At 40.4% G+C, this 21,238-nt stretch overlaps 1 protein-coding gene across 1 annotated transcript in view; it reads left to right on the top strand.

Annotated features, from left to right (window-relative positions):
* The window catches only part of med1 (mediator complex subunit 1), a 55,081-nt gene that overhangs the window by 19,482 nt on the left and 14,361 nt on the right, over positions 1-21,238 (top strand). Inside the window, exons 7-14 of the mRNA XM_043674864.2 lie at positions 252-323; positions 3,625-3,699; positions 5,582-5,655; positions 7,643-7,732; positions 8,572-8,686; positions 10,720-10,844; positions 12,105-12,226; positions 13,093-13,294. Of these exons, the coding sequence (XP_043530799.1) occupies positions 252-323; positions 3,625-3,699; positions 5,582-5,655; positions 7,643-7,732; positions 8,572-8,686; positions 10,720-10,844; positions 12,105-12,226; positions 13,093-13,294 (875 nt within the window). The remainder of the gene's footprint in view (positions 1-251; positions 324-3,624; positions 3,700-5,581; positions 5,656-7,642; positions 7,733-8,571; positions 8,687-10,719; positions 10,845-12,104; positions 12,227-13,092; positions 13,295-21,238) is intronic.

Below are 21,238 nucleotides of genomic sequence, written 5' to 3'. Positions count from 1 at the left end.
ATTAATCATCCTTTAGGATTTGTGGTGATTTACCCAGTCTTATGTCTGAACAGATCGGAAGAGTAACACAATTGAATTCTCAATCCATTGTTGCTCAGTGTATTGCAGCACCACTAATCTCTGCCTGAATATTCTCTCCAAGCATTTATAGAAAGGGGAATGAGCATACCTTTGAAGCTGTAAGTTCCTCATGCTCTAATGAATTTTTTTGTTTCCTGTTAATAAAAACTGACGGTTTAATTTTGTTGCAGAGAGAAGAATTTTTTGGAGTTCTCAAATCACCTTAAAGGTCTCGTCAATTTATATAAACTCCCAGGGGACAAGTAAGTATCAGGAGTTTTATCTCTTTCTCTCCCTTGGGACTTTCTACTGATTTGATTATCAATATCATTCTATTTGTTTACGGAGTCACATGGGTTGGTCCCATGCCAGTATAGCTACCATAGAATGCTAGGATAACTACTTATATTGATATAATACAGCCACAAATGGTGTGATCAAGCTAATCATAGAGTAAGCAGCTAGGATTAGACAGGAGGATTTCTTACGCTGTCAGGGACAGGTAGATGGAGCACATGATGAGGTACTCCCATCTTGCGTCTTCTGTTAATTTGTCCTCCTGTGGCATGAAGGCATCTTGTGTAGGCTTCCAGAAAGTGAGTCCATATACTTGGATACTTTTTCAACTTCAGACTTTAACGGAGAAGGGAATGTATTTTGCTATCATGCAAATAAAGCGAGTTGGAGTTCGTTCACTTTCTTCTCCTGAGGTTAATGGAGTGAAAGCATTCTGTCTGACCAAAAACAGTGTCTGGGTTATAAAATCGATACCATTTAATTTTATTACTAAACTGTTGCATGCAATTTTTTTAATAATGCACATGAATGCAAGAACTAAAATACTAAAATAAATATCATGTAGTGATAGATTTTAATTGTTCATTACAAAACTATTAGATTGAAGTGTCTGTATGAGGAGTAATGATACAATAACCATGTTAGTCAACTAATTTGGTTTGCCTTTTACCAAATTAATAATCATTGCTCCTTCCTCAACCCCTGGATTTTGCTTGATTGCTGTACGTTGATAGGACATACGAACATAGAAATTAAGAGCGGAAGTGTTCCATTCAGCCTCTTCAACCTGCTTCACCATTTATTAAGATCATGTCTGATCAGCTTGGAACCTGAAATCTGAAATCACGCCTGTCCTTGATAGTCTTTCATCCCCTTCCTTAGCAAGACCAACCTAGCTTTGCCTTAAAAAATATTCAAGGACTTGGCATCCAACACCTTTTTGGGAAGAGTTCTAATGACCTCTGAGAGACATTTTACCTAATCTCTGTTTTAAGTTGGTGACACCATTAGAGTTCAATAGAGTTCCTAATTCTAGACTCTCCCTTCCCCTACCCACCCAAGAGAAAGCATCCTCTCCACATCTATCCTTTAAGACTGTTCTAGATCATGTATGTTTAAATTATGTTGCCTCTTACTCTTCCAAATTCCAGATGCGGGTCTAGCCTGTTCCTCAAAAGTTAACTCTCTAATTTCCAGTTATTTGCCTGGTAAACATTCTCTGAATTATTTCGAATGCATTTGCATCCTTCCTTAATGCTGTATGCAGCACTTCAAATGCAGTCTCATCAGTATCCTGTAGAGGTGAAATATAACCTCCCTGCTTTGTATTCAGTTTTGCAATGTCATACATTGTATTAGCATTCAGAGTTACTTGCTGTATCTGCATGCTAACCTTTTCTGATTCATGCACAAGGATGCTCGAATCTCTCTGCATTACATTTCTGCAATCCCTCACAATTCAGGTAACACTGCTTTTTTATTCTTCTTACCAAAAAGAACAATTTCACATTTTCATATACTACATTTGCCACAATCTGGCTCATTCACTTACCTTATTTTTGTAGCATCTTATGTCATTTTTATAATTATTCCCCCACACCTCTTATGTCATCATCAAATTTGACAACTGTATCTACTATCTCTTCATCTTATTCATATAATTTGTCAACATTTGAGGTCTCAGTGCCGATCCCTGTGGCACTGAGACCTCAAACGTTTACAAATCACTATACCCATTTGGAGGTCCATTATAGATGATGAATCCTGTGAGTCTTGCTCCATATTGTAGACACAGGAAGAGAGTGTATCGTAATTTGTTAACCTTTACCTTTGCTGTAGTTTGATTTTTAAAAATGGGGTGCTATTTTTCAGTTTTATATTTCAATTGTCCTGGGTAGCAGCAGATAGTAATTACTATATTTATGTAGTATGTGTAATCTGGATATTAACCAGTAATTAATAAAGAAATTAGATCTTGACATTACATCTGAGATGGTGTTGACAGAGCTTCTTTTTTGTAATTCTGTTTATTTCTAAATGTTTTGTTAGTTTGAAAACAAGTCTGTGATGTTCATTGAGAAAAATAATTATTTAAAGTCATCTGTGTGGAATGCAAGGACACCCTTAAAGCAGCACAAAATGTATGAATAAATAAGGATAGTGTGATGTAAACTGTGGGCCTGATGTGTATATTTTTAAAATGTTATTTGTTGTGAGTTTGAATTACTAGTTTTTGAGTTAATAACTGTTGAGTTTTCTGTACGTCTAAAGTTACTAATTAACTTGTCAGAATTTCAGAGCTGCAGTGATTTCTTTTAAGAACAGCTTTTGAGCCCTAACTTTAGAGTTAATGGATTTTGTACACCGCTAATGGACTTGTATTTATTTTAGATTTTTACTTATTTTAGATTATTTTGCAGGCCAGTATGGTAAATAATGGGGCATCAAAGTTTGTTGATATGTTCTGGAACTTTTTTTTAAGCTTAAGGGAAACACTGAGAGAAAGAGACTTTTACTTTTCACTGTTAGTGGGACAGCCCTATGAAACCTTTAGAGTATGATAGTTAGGTAGACAAGTGCTCTTGAATAGGAAAGGATATGTAGTGAACTATTATTATCTTAGAGTAAAGAGCTGATGATAGTCTTAGACCAGGACTGTTGGGATAAAACCCTGAACAGGTCACTTAAATCTGAGGAAGATTAAGCAGGGAAAGGGTAGTTTAAAAGTTAAATCGCGAGTGACTTAAACCTACCAAGGTGTTAAATAGAGCAACACTTGTGTGAGTACGATATGTGATATTTAGGATATTGTGTGTGTGTGTGTGTTTCTGGTGCTGTACAAAAACTTGTTTTGTGTCTTTTTCAGTTTATAAATGTGTTTTGAGATTAATGGGGTTATATTTTTACTCTGGTTAAAAATATTTGAACTTACATGTAGAAAGTTTGAATTATTGTATCTTCATTTCTTTTGTAATAAGCTTCCATTTTACTGTTTAAGTAAAATTTGCAGAATTGTGTGTTATGTTTCAATGAGAGGCCACTTTTGGATAAAGCCAAAACAAAAAAACAAGAATGATTTATCAATCATGTTCGGTCTGAGGTCTGACCTATGTGGTAATACATCAACTAGCTATAAAGAAGCAGTTCTTCCCTGATAAGCATGCTCTTATTGTTATTCTCCTGACTTGCTGGAGATTTTTCAGAATTTACAAGCAAGTGGATAATCGGTGGTATGTGAGATTCCTGGTTTCTTTTTGTTTCTTGCAGTAAATTGAAAACTAAGATGTACCTGGCCCTACAGTCCCTGGAGCTTGATCTTTCTAAGATGGCACATATGTTCAGGTAAATCTACACTGTTCTGGTCTGGGGCAGTAATTGTTGAGATTGGAAATAAGAACCAAAAAAGGCTGGAAAAACCTACCTGGTCCGGCAGCATTTCTGCAGAGAGACAGTTAACATTTCAGGTTGATGACCTTTCATCAGAATTCTTTTTTGTTGGGGAAAACAATGGAAGTTGTCCAGCATAAAAGTGAAGTGCACCAGATAGAACAGGAAAGTGGTGGGTGAAGACTGGTTGGGTTTCCATTCAATGAAGAAAATGACAAATGAGGGGTGGAGGTGTAGAGTCCTTGGAAGGTAGTGCATCTGGGAGCAGGAAACTGTTTCAGTGCAGTATGGCATCAGAAGAGTCCTGAACTTCCTTCAGAAGAAACTATAAAAGAGGAAGAAAAGTCAAGTCAAGATAGGAATAAAGATGTTCAGTGGGACAGGAAGCAATGGATACACTAGGTGGACTTATTTATGGAGCACATCTTTTTGTTTTCCATTGTTGAGATTGGTTTGTGTCAAAGTTGGATTACAATGACTTAAAACAGGAGGTAAGATCACTGAAAATAACTCTGCAAGTCCAGTGGCTTGTCATGAGAAGTGTGAAAAACATGTGGGTTTGATTTTGTGCAAATTCAGGCACCCAAACCTCTAGACTTGCTGCTGAAATGAAGTGAAATGAGTAGTGTCTCTTGATTCAGCTAATTTTAGAAGAGTCTTAAGTGTCTATCTATTTCACGCTTATGTTGTATTGATGTTTCCTTTTTGTTCTTAGTGATGTTCGGTTGTGAGTCAAGTGTGTGTAGTTGATCAGGTTAAAAAATAAAAATGAATGAGTTCCCTTTCAGATACGGCTCTTATAAAGGTTGTGAACTGATGCCAGAGACTTATGCTGTGTTGTGGTTAAAGTTCAAATTTCTTGCTCATGTTTGAAACCCATCCCAAATGTAAAGCTTTCTCCGTCCTTTCATGATGGTAATTGACCTGAGCTGAGGGATCATTCCACAGATTACCAGGTGGCATGTGTTTCCTTAACCACAATTCTTTGCCAGGCTAACCTATCAAAGAGGCATCACACTCCAGTCCAATGAAAATGCCCATGCATTTTCTAATGGGATCACTGGATTGGAATGGGAAGCTGGTTAATTTCTCCATTCTCACCTCTGCCTATTTCCAGAAGCCCGTTATAACATCCCAGTTCAGCATTTATAGACTTGTGTTTGTCCACTAGGACTTTGCCAATCAAATTTGTGGCGATCAGCATACCATATTCGATACTTGATACAAAATATATTGCAACGGGTGGGGTAAATTTTCTAAAAGTCTCTTAGAGGTGAACTGGAATTAAGGAACAAGACTAAAGGTGACATCAGCCCTGTCAAAAAATATGTTTGGTAGCAGCAACTAATCACCACACAGCATCCAGTTGTGGTCTAGCAACTGAAATATTTTAACGTGTTTTATTTCATTTATTGAGGACCTCTTTATCACATACCTAAATGAACCCATTCTTTGGGTTTTTTTATGTTTAAATTAGTTTTCCTCACAAGAATTTATGCTTTTGACATAATCATGAATTTTCAGACAGTCTGGAGCTAGGTCCTCAGTTGAATAGGTCACTGCAAATTCATAATGTCCTTCAGATTAAAATCTCTTGCCTGCTGTAGTGCATCAATTCAACACGTTAGTAGTCAATTTCCTCATAAAGCAAGCGGCAAGTGTTTTTAGCTTCTTACTCAGTCGGCATCTAAACAGAAACCCGTTTAATTACACATGCACCAATTGGGAGTTGGCTATTTGGATGTATTAGAAATTTAGTATTATTGTGAGATGACTAATTAGAGACTTTACAATATTGCTTTTATTGATACTTTTTTTATTCTTCACATTATTACAGGTTAGCAACAAATGCAAGTAACCTTGATACAATACTTCAAGGAAGTGTTGGTTACCTTACCCCAAGGAGCGGTGGTATGTTTCTTTCATTGTTTGACCTTTGCATTTTATAGACAGTGTTCAAAGTTTGTGAGAAGATTTGTAGCTCGGGTGCTCGTTGCTGTGGTTCTGTTCGCCGAGCTGGAAGTTTTTGTTGCAGGACTAGCCACACTACCATACATCAAGAACATCTCTGAAATGACAGCCAGACTACTGAGACCACTAGGACTTATAACAGCACACAAACCAACAGCCACTCTCAGACAACAACTCATCAAAACGAAGGACCCGATACCCAGCATGAGCAAAACTAATGTAGTGTACAAAATCCCATGCAAGGACTGCACAAAACACTATATAGGGCAAACAGGAAGACAGCTAACGATCCGCATCCACGAACATCAACTAGCCACGAAACGACACGACCAGCTATCCCTAGTAGCCACACACGCAGACGACAAGCAACATGAATTTGACTGGGACAACACTACCATTATAGGGCAAGCGAAACAAAGAACAACCAGGGAATTCCTAGAAGCATGGCACTCATCCACAAACTCCATCAACAAACACATAGACCTGGATCCAATATACCGGCCTCTACAGCGGACAGCTGAAACTGAGAACCGGAAGCGGCAGGGACAGGCCACTATAAATGCCGGAGGAAACACCACAGAAGCGCTTCACAGGAGGCTCCCAAGCACTGAGGATGTCACCTAGACAGGGGACGAAACGTTTGCAACAAAAACTTCCAGCTCGGTGCAACAAAAACTTCCACCTCGGCGAACAGAACCACAGCATAGACAGTGTCTCGACAATGAGCTTGGCCTGGGCACCAATATTAATTGTTGCACCCCTGAAATAATAGCAACACAATTAGACTGCACAGGTTTGTGAAGCTCCAGGTAGTTTCACAACAGTTAGCAATATTTCCAATGTTACTTTCACTTTACCTGGATAACATACAGTAACACCATTACATCTCGTCAGGATGAATGTGATTGGGACACCATTGTGTCAGGCACTTGTAAGTGTGTGGGACTGATTTTGCACATGCAATTTGTGTATGTAAGTAGATAAATTGACAACATTTTACTGCAGAAAACACCATTTATATTGGGAGAATTACTGGAGTTCCTGTCATAGCTATTGTTTGCTGTAATTCATACAGACTGTTTGTCCCATTTACTGTCAGCTGTGTTTGGGGCCAATGCCACCACTAGGGGGAGCACTCTAGGTAGTTAAAAATGCTCACATCTTGAATGGAATAATGTACATATTTGAGGCAGAATCTGTAAATTAACATATTATAAGCATTTTTTCTGTTAATAAATTGTTTACAGTTAATAATGCAGCTTACATACTGCAATTAGTTTACGTCTGGCTATATCACACACACAACCCAGGGTGTCGTTCAAAGGGAAGTGGCTCAAGTAACAAATTGTGCGAATTACAAACTTTAATCTTTCCAGCAATCATAGGGGTGTTGAGGAGATAAATTTAAGTTTTTTTTTCATTCCCACCTTTATATGTTGATAATAAAGGACAATTCAATGCCATTGTTGTATGTGCAGTGTGTATTTACTGTGCCCATGGATTTCAGTGGCTATTTCACAACGTGTATTGTGAACAAGTACCTCGTTGCAGTTAAGAGTTGTGTAAAATACACTGTTTGCTATAAGTCTTGCTGAAAATGCAGCCCTCCTGCCCTAATGCACTGGCTACAACAGTGGTACTCTGCCTTGCCCACCCCTCAGTACACATTCCCTAAAAAACTAGTGATTGGCCAAAGTAGCAGCAGCAATATCTCTCACAGTATCTTTGTTAGTTTAGACAGCGGGAATTGTTTAACACTCTAATGAAATCCTTCATGAAAATTGATAAAGGTTTCTACACAAAGCATTAATCTGTCTTTCCATTTCAGCTGGCAATTGATCTTTATGTCTAATGCTTCTAGTTTTTTTTCTGTTGGCTTTATTTAGTGGTGGCTTTGTCTTGAGTCAATGTATCTTTGATTTTGCAGGACACTTGATGAACTTAAAGTACTACATCTCTCCTTATGACCTGTTTGAAGAGGGAACTGGTTCTCCTATGAACCTTAATGAAAGTAACGGTGTGTTGCCAGCATTCCATTTGTTGTCAGAAGCTCATTAGAGGGTGAAGTTAAGAATATAATGAGAAATATCCAGGATCTGGGAAACTGCAAAACTAAAGGTGTATTGTTTTCCCTGGTATCATTTTGAATCGAATTTATCAGCTTCCGGGGGTATGAAGGTGAAAGACGTTTTGTTCATATCATTATTACTTGACTTAATTCAGCCCATGTTTAGCTGACTTTCTGTGGTAGTCCTAAGTCGGTTATCTAGGCGAAAGTGAGTACTGCAGATGCTGGAGATTAGATTCAAGAGTGTGGTGATGGAAAAGCACAGCAGGTCAAGCAGCATCTGAGGAGCAGGAAAATTGACGTTTTGGCAAAAGCCCTTCATCAGGAATGACATTTCTGATGAAGGGCTTTTGCCTGAGATATTGATTCTCCTGCTCCTCGGATGCTGCCTGACCTGCTGTGCTTTTCCAGCACCACACTCTTGAGTCTAAGTCAGTCATCTGTCAATGTAATTTTGGTAAGACTTCCTAATTCCTGTAAACTCATCAAAAGCAACATGTTGACAGTCATAACACGATAGATCAGAAAGAGAAAATACAATACTGTATGACTGAAACTGCAGACTCCAGAAAACAGTTTAAGAAACTTTGTCCTTTTACACTGATAAATAAGTTTGGTGAGTTGAATGAACTGCCTCAACCTTGGAAGCTCAACTGTTCCTATTCTCAGTCAGACCTGTTTGTAATTTTGTGTAATGCTGTCTTTTTTATATAACAAAGTTCTGTTTTGTTTTAATGCTTTGTTTTGATGTAGTTTGAAAACTAATAATTTTTATTCCTCCTGTGCAGTTCCCCGTTCCTTGGGTATGAATGTGTTTGTAACAATTGAGGGACCCACCACGGCAATGTGTAAACTGCCGATAGCCCCCCTGATCAGTGGTTCTCATCCCACAGACAACAAAGGGTAAGAATACTTGTTGCTGATGAATGGGGGATCTTTGGCTAAAAATAATTGTTGCTTGTTTAGTACTGCAGTTTGGAAATAATTGTCTAAGTATAGTGTTAAAAGGTACTTTCTTAACAAAGCAATGAGGTGGTTGACAATGGTCCTCACATCGGCTAATAATTGACCTTACCAAGATGCAATTACACCATTACAGACTGGTACAAAACTGTTTGGCTTTGCAGCAGCACTGCATTGTGTTGGTGCAACTTGAATCTGGAATCAAAACCAAACCAGCACCTTGAAAATGCTAGGCCAGAGGTGGGGAACCTTTTCATGTTGGAAGGCCACATTACGTTAGTTGTAATCTAATAAGGCCACATCCAAGAAACTTCAATTATATATTCTTCAAAATTCACATTATTTTGTAAAAATCTAACTACTATGTACTGACTAACAAAAAAAGGAAAAAAAAAAGTTAACTCTCTGGTATTTTAAATACATTCATTTTAAGATTAAAATAAAAATAATAATGGACGAATAAAACATATCTTTAAAAAAAAGAGATTTGTTCTGCAAAATTTGGATTCATTCAAAAGGCCACACACAATGGTCTAGAAGGTCGCATGTGGCCTTAAGGCCAGGTTCCCCACCCCCGTGCTAGGCCACGTTGTGAAAGTGATTAACAGAGCATTTCGGATCTTGGGCTTCATAAATAAAATTGTTGAATACAAAAGCAGGGAGTTATTCTGAACCTTTAAAAAGCTCTGATTTGGCCACAGTTAGAGTAATACATCCAGGTCTGGACAAAATTCTGAGAAGGATGTGAGGGTTCTTGAGAATGATCATGTGAGAGGGATTTTAGCTACATGATTAGTTTGGCGAAGCTTAGAGATTCTCCTTAGAGTAAAGGAGGTTATGGGGAGATTTGGAAGCAGTGTACAGGATTATGACAGATTTAGATAAGGTAGGTAAAGAAAAGCTATTTTCATTAGATATGAGATACAGATACAGAGGGGATCTGAAGAAGGTTTTTTTTAAATCCAGCAAGTGATAAAGCCCTGGAGCATGTTGCTTATGAGGATGGGAGAAATAATAATCACTGGTTTCTAAAGGAAATTGAATAGGAACTTCAGAGAAATAAATTTGCAGTGCTTTATGGGTAGAGTGAGGGAATGGGACTGGCTGGATGTTGGGCCCTTAACTCTAATTTATACAATGTATTTTGACTTTGGCACAAACATAAAACCCATTCAGATTGATACTAAACTTGAAGTGTAATTGTAGCCACAGCTACAGGAAAAATGTTTCACTAGCTATTCCCGAAGCAGTGTTTGGTGGGTTATGGGTTGGGGAGGTGGTCTGCACGTGCTGGTAATGTTGCAGCTTCTCACTAACAATCCATCCATAAGCCGTTTTATGAGCCATGATTTTTTTCCCCCTCTGTTTACATTGCTAATATTTGAATAATTTTCTGTCATATGCTTAGGCATTGTAGGATGGTTTCTATTCCAAATGGTTTGCATGCTGCTTTATTTAATTTAGGACAGAAATAATTTTAAAATTGGCTCTCCAAATGGTATATCTACCATTTCCTAAATGTAGGGAGAAGCTTATAGCCAAGTCCTTCAGCCTTTGCTATATCAGCTGAAAAAATGCACTCGCCTGTTTCGAAACCACAGTGCCATCAAATAGTAGTAAATTGGGTCCTGTCTTCCACAACCAAACACTTTTTAATGATCAATAATTAGCATCAAAAAATTATGGCAAGGCTTTGATCAGTTATGATCTTGTTTTCGTTTCGCTATCAGTAGCTCATTAGTCACACATGGAGGAAATTCCTTATTTAATGTCTAGTCAAACTATGACAAATACCCAATCATAAGATTCATTTTTCCAAAACTCCTTATTTTATTCTGTGTAATGCTATGGCATCATTTAAAAAAAGAGAGTTTGCATTGAGGCTTACACCCTGAAGAGATGCCAAAATGCTTCATCGTGTCCTGACTGTTGGGTAGCTGTGTGGTAACCTTGCCTCATTTTTCCTCTTCTAGCACTCCTTCCTTCTCTTCTGTGACAAATGCAAACAGTGTGGACCTTCCAGCCTGCTTCTTCCTAAAATTTCCAAGGCCAATTCCTGTATCAGCGTTCTGCATTCAGAAACTTCAGAACTTTTTAGGTTAGTTTATGGACACCATTTGTGAGAGAAATCATGCCATCAAAGTTTTGGTTTTGTTCTGAAGATCTTTTTACAGTCCTGTTTGGTGAGATTATCGGGATTGAGCAAGTGAAGTTTGAAGTACTTCCTACTATCATTGATCAAAATTCTGCAGCCAGCACAGTATGGTGTTTTTCGAGTTTCACTGTGGTGCTCTTAGTTTAATCAATTCGTAGATTAATTATAAACTCAGCGCATGATGTGCATATCATTTATGATTTTCTGATGTTGCAGCAATTTTTCTATTCCAACAATAACTTGCAGTGTCTTTCACACGTGGAAATATCACAAAACACCTAACAAATATTATCAGTCAAAATGTGACACATTAGGAGATAGTAGGCCAACTGACAATGGGTAGGTTTTATGCAGCTTCTGAATGGAGGAGAGACCTTGAGAAATAATTCCAAAGCTTAGGACGAGGGCAGAATGTGTGTCCGGTATGTAATGATAGCCTTCAAACAATCATCCTCTGAAAACAACCAGGATTTCAAAGTTAGAACATTCAGGAACTGTCGAAGCACTGCTTAGGTGACTCTCAGTTCTGTGCTGAGTTTTTTTTATCTCAGTTTGGGAATAACAATTGAACTCTGTGTTCATAGATTAAGTATTTTTTTTAAAATGAAATCATCTGGGATTCCTGCACCTGATCTATGTTTGGTGACATTATGCAAAATTGGATTGGGAGCAGATGACCTCACAGACTCATCGCCCAACTCTCACACACTTTGTCTCACCAACACAGATGCGAGCATACGCACACACAGACCCCTACACAAGCACATCCTCTATGATTTACATTTCTGAGAGAAAGTGGGCATTTTGAATTCAGTATAAATAGTGGTCGGGGTTTAAATAATTTTCAGAATAGAATTTGAGATCTTAGGCCTTCAGTAATGTCCTGTGAAATTTTAAAAAAGCTCACTGATGCCACCTAGTAGTGAAAGTAGTCACTGTGATGGAATAAAGTACTAGTTTTTGTTGCAGTTTATTGGCAGAAATGTATTACAGATTATAGTAACCTGTAAACCATGAGCTAAATTTGTAACGAGCTTCTTGGTTTTAAAAGGATGTTTAGTAAATACAATTTTCAATGTTTTTAGCTCAGAAAGCAACAAACCAGTGCATAGTCTAAACTGAACAATTAGAAGTTCATTTGTGTCTGATAATGATTTTTCACCTTCTATTCGTGACATTTGTCATCTGTGTATATTTGGATAGGTATCCCGCTCTTTGATCCTCCTGCCGCTCCAGTTCCACTCTATGAATTGATCACGCAATTTGTACTCTCAGGGAAGGATGGCATCTCATCAACTTTGAAACACAACATGCGGTTTTATGCTGTGAGTGATTGAAATATTGAAGTTTATAAACATAGAATGCTATTCCTTTGAAACATTGTAATTGATTTAGTTATTAACTGACTTGTGTTTTGAATGCTGAGTTCACTGACCTTAGCTAGGGTGCTGTTCGCCTCACTACCCTTAGGCTAGGTGTGGAAACATTAGGCAGAATATTCATATTTGCTACTCATACATATTTCTTGCAGAGTGCACTTAAGTGGACATTGGCTGAGGACAGGATTGGACTTCATGTGATCTCTTTCACAATTAAGTAATCTGTTCATTATCACCATCATCATTGACTTGTGAAAGATGTCTCTTAAATGTAATAAAACTGTAGCAGGACTCATTTTTATGGCAAATGGAGAGCAAAGTGAGGTTATATGTCCTGAAGTAAATATTCCTGTACAATGTCAATATTCATATGGCAGACATACAATCTCTCACTTATTCATTTGATTGATTTCTTTAGATTTAGATTTTATTGTCATGTCGACTTGGGTACCGAGAAAAGTGTACAAAGTTGTCATTGCCTGCCACCATTTAGTGTACAAAAGACAGGGCTAAAAGCAGAAGCAGAAATAAAAGAAACAGCCAAAAGAAACAAGTGTCCAGATCACTCCTTGCCTCTGCCATGAGTCCTCGTCACCTTAAAAACCAAGCCCATTCTGTATGTGTAAGTGACATGGAGTGGATGGGTGGACGGGGGAATAAAAGTAAGCTTTGCGGGTTTGACAGAGATCCTCCTGTCAACAACATCAATGATAAATGTAAACTGCAGGCTAACTTGAAGCTTATCTGTTAGCCTCTATTTCATAAAAGTACGTGTAATATTTAATTAAAGTAAACGCTTGATGTTTTGCCAGTCTTTACCAGGCCAGCAGCATTGCTACTTTCTGAACAAGGATGCCCCAATCCATGATGGAAGGTCCCTGCAGGGGACACTACTTCATAAAATCCCTTTCAGACATCCAGGCCAGGTGCCACAAATCCTGGAACTTATCCGACATCAAGTGGCCTACAACACACTGATTGGGAGCTGTGTGAAAAGGACTGTGCTAAAAGAAGGTATGAGGAGGTTTTCTTTGCAAGAATCTACTTGGTTTGCATGCTGGGGTTTTACATTTAACTGTTTGTGAGTTGGATATGCTCAGATTCTCGGATTGTACTCCCTTGTGGAGCAACAGAACCTTGTTATATCTCATAATGAGTTGTTGAAAATTGTTTCTATAAGTAAGCAAACATGCACTTAACTTCCTTGTGACTTATTATGTCCTTGAAAAGACAGCTGAAAGGATTTGTTTTGACATTGATGAATTTTCTGTTCAGCATTGGCAACACTCAATGATTAATCTCCCCCATTTATTCTGGGCTTCCCCTACCATTTAATCACAGTCAGTTTTTGGTTAATATCATGCTGAGTGTCATAGAGTCACAGAGATTTGCAGCGTGGAAACAGACCCTTCGGTCCAACCCATCCATGCCGACCAGATATCCCAACCCAATCTAGTCCCACCTGCCAGCACCCGGCTCATATCCCTCCAAACCCTTCCTATTCATATACCCATCCAAATGCCTCTTACATGTTACAATTGTACCAGCCTCCACCACTTCCTCTGGCAGCTCATTCCATAGGAGGTAAAAACAATGACTGCAGATGCTGGAAACCAGATTCTGGATCAGTGGTGCTGGAAGAGCACAGCAGTTCAGGCAGCATGCAGCTCATTCCATACATGTACCACCCTCTGCGTGAAAACGTTGCCCCTGAGATCTCTTTTATATCTTTCCCCTCTCACCCTAAACCTATGCCCTCTAGTTCTGGACTCCCCAACCCCAGGGAAAAGACTTTGTCTATTTATCCTATCCATGCCCCTCATAATTTTGTAAACCTCTATACGGTCACCCCATAGCCTCCGACACTCCAGGGAAAACAGCCCCAGCCTGTTCAGCCTCTCCCTATAGCACAAATCCTCCAACCCTGACAACATCCTTGTAAAGAGGAGAAAGTGAGGACTGCAAATGCTGGAGATCAGAGCTGAAAATGTCTTGCTGGAAAAGCGCAGCAGGTCAGGCAGCATCCAAGGAACAGGAGAATCGACGTTTCGGGCATAAGCCCTTCTTCAGGAATGAGGAAAGTGTGTCCAGCAGGCTAAGATAAAAGGTAGGGAGGAGGGACTTGGGAGAGGGGCGTTGGAAATGCGATGGGTGGAAGGAGGTCAAGGTGAGGGTGATAGTCCGGAGTGGGGTGGGGGTGGAGAGGTCAGGAAGAAGATTGCAGGTTAGGAAGGCGGTGCTGAGTTCGAGGGATTTGACTGAGACAAGGTGGGGGGAGGGGAAATGAGGAAACTGGAGAAATCTGAGTTCATTCCTTGTGGTTGGAGGGTTCCCAGGCGGAAGATGAGGCGCTCCTCCTCCAACCGTCATGTTGCCATGGTCTGGCGATGGAGGAGTCCAAGGACCTGCATGTCCTTGGTGGAGTGGGAGGGGGAGTTGAAGTGTTGAGCCACGGGGTGGTTGGGTTGGTTGGTCCGGGTGTCCCAGAGGTGTTCTCTGAAACGTTCCGCAAGTAGGCGGCCTGTCTCCCCAATATAGAGGAGGCCACATCGGGTGCAGCGGATGCAATAGATGATGTGTGTGGAGGTGCAGGTGAATTTGTGGCAGATATGGAAGTGTCCCTTGGGGCCTTGGGGGGGAGGTGTGGGCGCAAGTCTTGCACCTCTTGGGGTTGCAGGGGAACTTGCCGAGAGTGGAGGTTGGGTTGATGGGGGGTGTGGATCTGACGAGGGAGTCACGGAGGGAGTGGTCTTTTCGGAACGCTGATAGGGGAGGGGAGGGGAATATATCCCTGGTGGTGGGGTCCGTTTGGAGGTGGCGGAAATGCCGGTGGATGATACGCTGTACGTGGAGGTTGGTGGGGTGGTAGGTGAGGACCATCCTTGTAAAGTTTTTCTGAGCCCTTTTAAGTTTCACAACATCTTTCCGATGGGAAGGAGACTGGAATTGTATGCAATATTCCAACAGTGGCCTAACCAATGTCCTGTACAGCCATAACATGACCTCCCAACTCCTGTACTCAATACTCTGACCAATAAAGGAAAGCATACCAAACTCCGCCTTCACTATCCTATCTACCTGCGACTCCACTTTCAAGGAGCTATGAACCTGCACTCCAAGGTCTCTTTGTTCAACAATACTCCCAAGCACCTTACCATTAAGTGTATAAGTCCTGCTAAGATTTGCTTTCCCAAAACGCAGCAGCTCGCATTTATCAGAATTAAACTCCATCTGCCACTTCTCAGCCCATTGGCCCATCTGGTCCAGATCCTGTAAGGAGATCTCAGCTATCTGTAAGAATAATCAGGTAGTTATGGTAGGAGATTTTAACTTTCCAAACATAGACTGGGACTGCCATAGTGTTAAAGGTTTAGATGGAGAGGAATTTCTTAAGTGAGTACAAGACAATTTTCTGATTCAGTATGTGGATGTACCTACTGGAGAAGGTGCAAAACCTGACATACTCTTGGGAAATAAGGCAGGACAGGTGACTGAGATGTCAGTGGGGCAGCACTTTGGGGCCAGTGACCACAATTCTATTAGTTTTAAAATCGTGATGGAAAAGGATAGACCAGATCTAAAAGTTGAAGTTCTAAATTGGAGAAAGGCCAATTTTGATGGTATTAGGCAAGAACTTTCGAAAGCTGATTGGGGGCAGATGTTCGCAGGTAAAGGGATGGCTGGAAAATGTGAAGCCTTCAGAAATGAGATATCAAGAATCCAGAGAAAGTATATTCCTGTCAGGGTGAAAGGAAAGGCTGGTAGGTAGAGGGAATGCTGGATGACTAAAGAAATTGAGGGTTTGGTTAAGAAAAAGAAGGAAGCATATGTCAGGTATAGACAGGATAGATTGAGTGAATCCTTAGAAGTGTATAAAGGAAGTAGGAGTATACTTAAGAGGGAAATCAGGAGGGCAAAAAGGGGACATGAGATAGCTTTGGCAAATAGAATTAAGAAGAATCCAAAGGGTTTTTACAAATATATTAAGGACAAAAGGGTAACTAAGGAGAGAATAGGGCCCTGAGAAGGTGAAGGCAAAATAATTTGAGCATACCCTTAAATGTCTGCAAAATTAAAAGGATGTGCAGGGGGGTGTAATGACATTTTAATGAAAGTTTAGAAGTATCTGCTGTCCATTCACGAAGGGCTTCGTGGGAAAAAAATTATCAAAATAAACCCAGAGGCAACAAACTGATTAAGCCACCCAGCCTTGTTCAGTGGTACTCACTGTTGTACTGTTTGGTAATATAGACATAGTGGCTTACTTTTTATTCCTGCCTTTCCACACACCCACTCCATCTCACTTAAACATACAGAATCAGCTTTGTTTTTCTCAACGATGTGTTGCCTGAGTTGTTGGTTGGTTGCCGACCTCCTTCCAGAAGGTGATATCAACTTGCAACTGGATTCATGCTGGTTTGGAGCTTAGAGAGCTAGTTACTGTGGTCATCAGTATGAATGGTTTATGGTATAATGCATGTGGACTGATTGGCTCTAGTGCCTTCTGGTTTGCTTAGAATATTATCTTTCATCTTGACCATGTAATATTTGTGCCACACGAGTGCCAAGCAATTACAATCTCAGTAATAGAACCTCAATATCACCTCTTGATATTCAACGGCATGACCATCGCTAAATCTCCCGATACTATGTCAACATTATGGGGGTTGCCACTGACCATAAATTGAATATGTGTATACATACTGGGGCTACAAGAGCAGGTCAGAAACTTGGTACTTGACTGCACATAAATCATCTTCTGACTCTCCAGTGCCTTTGTAAGGCACAAGTTGTCTGTGTAATGGAGTATTCTCTACTTCCTTGGATGGGTGCACCACCAATGACTGGCACCCAGTCCACCACATTCAATACCTCCACTTCTGACGCACTGTGGCAGCAATGAGTACCATCTTCAAAAATATGCTGCAATACCTGACTAAGACGACGCTGATAGTGCTCCTTTCAAACCCACAACTGCTGCCACTTAGACAGGCAAAGGCAGTAGATACATGGGAACGCCATCATCTGCAAGTTCCCTTCCAAGCCAGAAGCCATCCTGACTTAGCATTTTCGTCTTTCTTTACTATTGCTGGATCAAAATTCTGGAACTCCCTTTCTGGAAGTGTTGTGAGTTTACTTAAAACCTCAAGGATTGCACCAGTTCAAAAAGGGACTTCAATAACAATTAAGGATGTGCAATGAACAGAATGTATGTTCCTCATGCCAATGAAGGGTGTTGAAGCCTGCATATGCACAGAGAGCTCATATTACAACAGTCAACCTTAACAGGATCTCTATTGAGAGTATGCAGCAATATGCAAATGCTGTCAGTATTTGTGCATTGGCTGGGATGATTTCAAATTCATCTAGTCCAGGAGAGAGTGTAAAAGGGATTTACAAGATTGGTTCCAGGAATGAGAAACTTTAGTTATGAGGATAAATGGAAAAAGTTGGGTCTGTTCTCCTTGGAGAGAAGAGGTCTGAGAGGAGATTTGGTAAAGGTTTTCAAAATCTTTAATGTACCTTGTAGAGTAGGTAGGAAGACACTGTTCCGGCTTGTAAAAGGAGCAAGAACAAGAGGGCGTAGGTTTAATGTGATTTGCAAGTGAAGTAAGGGTGATGTGAGAAAGAAAATTTTCATGTTTTGAGCAGTTAGGGTTTGGAAGGCACTACCTGGAAATGATTGTGATGCAGGTTCAATTGAGACGTTTGGGAGGGCATTGGATGATTATTTGGATATAAATGAGGTGCAAGGATGTGGGAAGAGGCAGGACATTGGTAATGATGCTTGTTTGAAGAGCCAGTGCAGACATGATGGACTAAATTACCTGTTTCTGTGTCGTAACCTGCGATGGCCCTTTCGTATTATCACTCCACTTTTAATCCAGAAACTCAGATAATGTTCTGGGGACCAGGATTCAAATCCTGCCACAACAAAATTTGAATTCAATTTTTAAAAATCTGGAATTAAGAATCTACTGAGAAACATGAAACCATTGTCAATTGCTGCTGTCTTAGCCTGGTTGGCCTATGTGTGACTTCAGACCCACAGCAATGTGGTTGACTCTCAACTGTCCTTTGAAGTGGTCGAGCAAGCACTCAGTTGTATCAGTCACTGCAAAGTCTTAACGAAGAAATGAAACCCGACGGGTCACCTGGCATCAATCTAGGCACCAAAAAATAGAATGGCAGCCCTGTGGCTCTATCATCATCAAAGAAGGGGGTCACCCCTGGTTCAGTGGAGAGTGCAGGAGGGTATGCTGGGAGCAGTGCCAGGCATACTCAAACATGAGGTGTCACTTTGGGTAAGCTACCAAAAAGGACTACTTGCATGCCAAACTGCATGAGCAGCAGGTGATAGATGGAGCTAAAAACCTCACAATCAACAGATCATATCTAAGCCCTGTAGTTCTTCCACATCTGGTCGTGAATAGTACTAGACAATTTAAGAACTCACTGTGGGTGGAGACTCCACAATGATGGAAGAGTTCAATACACCAGTGCAAAAGATCTGGCTGGAGTATTTGCAGCAATCTTCAGCAAGAACTGGATGATCCATCTCAGCTTTCTCCAGTCATCTCCAGCATCACAGATACCAGTCTTCAGCTAATTTGATTCCTCTCACTTGATATCAGGAAATGCTCGAAGGCACAGGTTAATGCAGGGCTATGGACCCTGACAACATTCGGCAATAGTACTGGCAATTTGTGCTCCAGAACCTCGTGTTCCACTAGCCAAGCTGTACCAGTACAGCCACAATGCTGGCAGATACCAGACAATGTGGAAAATCGCCCAGGTATGTCCTGTACATAAAAAGAAGCAGGGCAGATCCAACAGCCAATTACCGCCCCATCAGTCTACAGTCAATCATCAGTAAAGTGATGGATGGTGTCATCAATAGTGCTATCAGGCTCAATGACATCCGGTTTGGTTTCCATCAGAGTCACTCAGCTCCTGACCTCATTGCAGCCTTTGTTCAAATATGGACTAAAGAGCTGAATTCCAGAGGTAAGGGGAGAGCGACAGCCAAGAAGACCACATTTGACTGAATATGGCATCAAGGAGCCCTAGCAAAACTGGTATCGGGGGCAAACTCTCTATTGGTTGGAATCATATCTGGCATTTAGGAAATTGGTTGTGGTTGTTGGAAGTGAATCATCTAGGCTCCAGGACATCTCTGCAGGAGTTCCTCAAGATAGTGTCCTTCGCCCAACCATCTTCAGTTGCTTCATCAATGACCTCCTCTCCATCATAAGGTCAGAAATAGGGCTGTTTGTCTAATCATTGACAATGTTCAGCTCCATTCTCAACTGCTCAGATTCTGAATCTGGCCATGTTCAAATGCAGCAAGATTCGGATAATATCCTGGCTTGGGCTACTGCCAAAGTACCGATTTGAGAAGGCTCAGGGAATCACTGATGAACTTGACCTGTAAGCCTCTCCTGGTTCATCCTGGAGATCGTACTCTATGGTTGTCTGGAATATAAAACTCTTATGGACAGTTTAATTTAAATTGTTAGCTTTATTTACCAATGGCATCAATGTTGCACTATAACATAGATACCTACAAGCCAGGCTTTAAAATCATTAGCAGAGTAGGGGTGCCAGCTCTTACCCCTAAGTGCTTTACCAGGTTACTTCCCTGATTGTTGCAAAAAAGCTGTCTTTATACAGAATTTTGTATTAAAATTACAAAAACGCCACATGTCCTTAATCTGATAAGCAGCAATAAAGTGGCAAAAGTTTGTAGAGGAAACGAAACTCATTGACAGGTCTGTGTATGCTTGACTAATTAAGCTACATGGACATCAAAGTGGGAGTCCTGGATCAAGCCAGGCCAGATGGTCAATTGTTTTGGCTAGTGCATCATAACGAGAGACTAGTCTAAACTATGTGGAAAAGGTCATGGGATCATCTTGCTCAGCTAACATGGCCAGTACCATTGTCCTACAAAATGGCTTTTCTTTTAAAATCATTTTAAATTCCCAGAATGCAAATTAACTTCATAACATTTCTGGATCTTGAGCTCCAGAGAACAACATACAAACATTCAATCATGACAAGCCAGTGCACATTCAAATCAGGCCCTAAAGGGTTAATCTTTCCACCAGCTTCCGTCCCGTCTGTCTGTCTGTCTCTCTTTCTCTTTGTGTCCCTTGAACTCTTCAGTCTGTGAATTAAATTTACAGTAGCATGTTTTCTCACTCACACTAACATCTTCCAACTTTCAGCCTTCGTGTTTTCCTAGCCTGTAAGGGTAATGAGACATTCACTTCCCAGCACAGTCAAGATGAGGGAGCTGAGCTTCATAAATTCAAATCTGCTCAGTGTGGTATGCATGAAAATGTATCAGGATTCTTCGATTGCGTGCATATTCCACTCTGCTTATTAAACTACAGGTTCTTTTCCTATTGAGTATGAGTTTTGTTAAGAGTCTTTGATATAACCCAGCAATTTAATTAACTGATCCGTCCACGGTGAAATATGTGCGCATCCAGTGTGAGAAGGAAGCACTGCCACAGATTCCACAAGTGAACAAATGTTATCACCTCATTTACACCGATCCATTGACACTAAGAACAGATGTCCCCAATTCTTCTGAACAAATGGGCCCCCCTCCATGGTCGAGTGCTTTCCTGCAAATCTTAGCAGATGTAAGGCTACCAACATTCTCAGTAACAAGCACACACAAATGTCATGCATTGACCTACTCCAATAAGAGACAATCTAACCGATGCCCTTTTACATTCAACGGTGTCACCATCACTGAATCCCCTACTATCAGCAATTGGGGATTACTTTAGCCAGAAACTCAACTGGACTAGTCACATAAATAAGAGCAGGTCAGAAGCTAGAAATACTGCAGCGAGTAATTCACCTGATTCTCTAACACCTGCCCACCATATACAAGGTACAAGTCAGGAGTGTGATAGAGCACTTGCCAGGATGGGTGGGGTG

The sequence above is a fragment of the Chiloscyllium plagiosum genome, unplaced genomic scaffold (genome assembly GCF_037043375.1).
Source record: "Chiloscyllium plagiosum isolate Xiang-an unplaced genomic scaffold, Cpla_swu_hap1 HiC_scaffold_32, whole genome shotgun sequence".
Lineage (NCBI taxonomy): Eukaryota > Metazoa > Chordata > Chondrichthyes > Orectolobiformes > Hemiscylliidae > Chiloscyllium > Chiloscyllium plagiosum.
The sequence above is the reverse complement of the archived record's forward strand: the minus strand, read 5'-3'. Positions and strand labels throughout refer to the sequence as shown.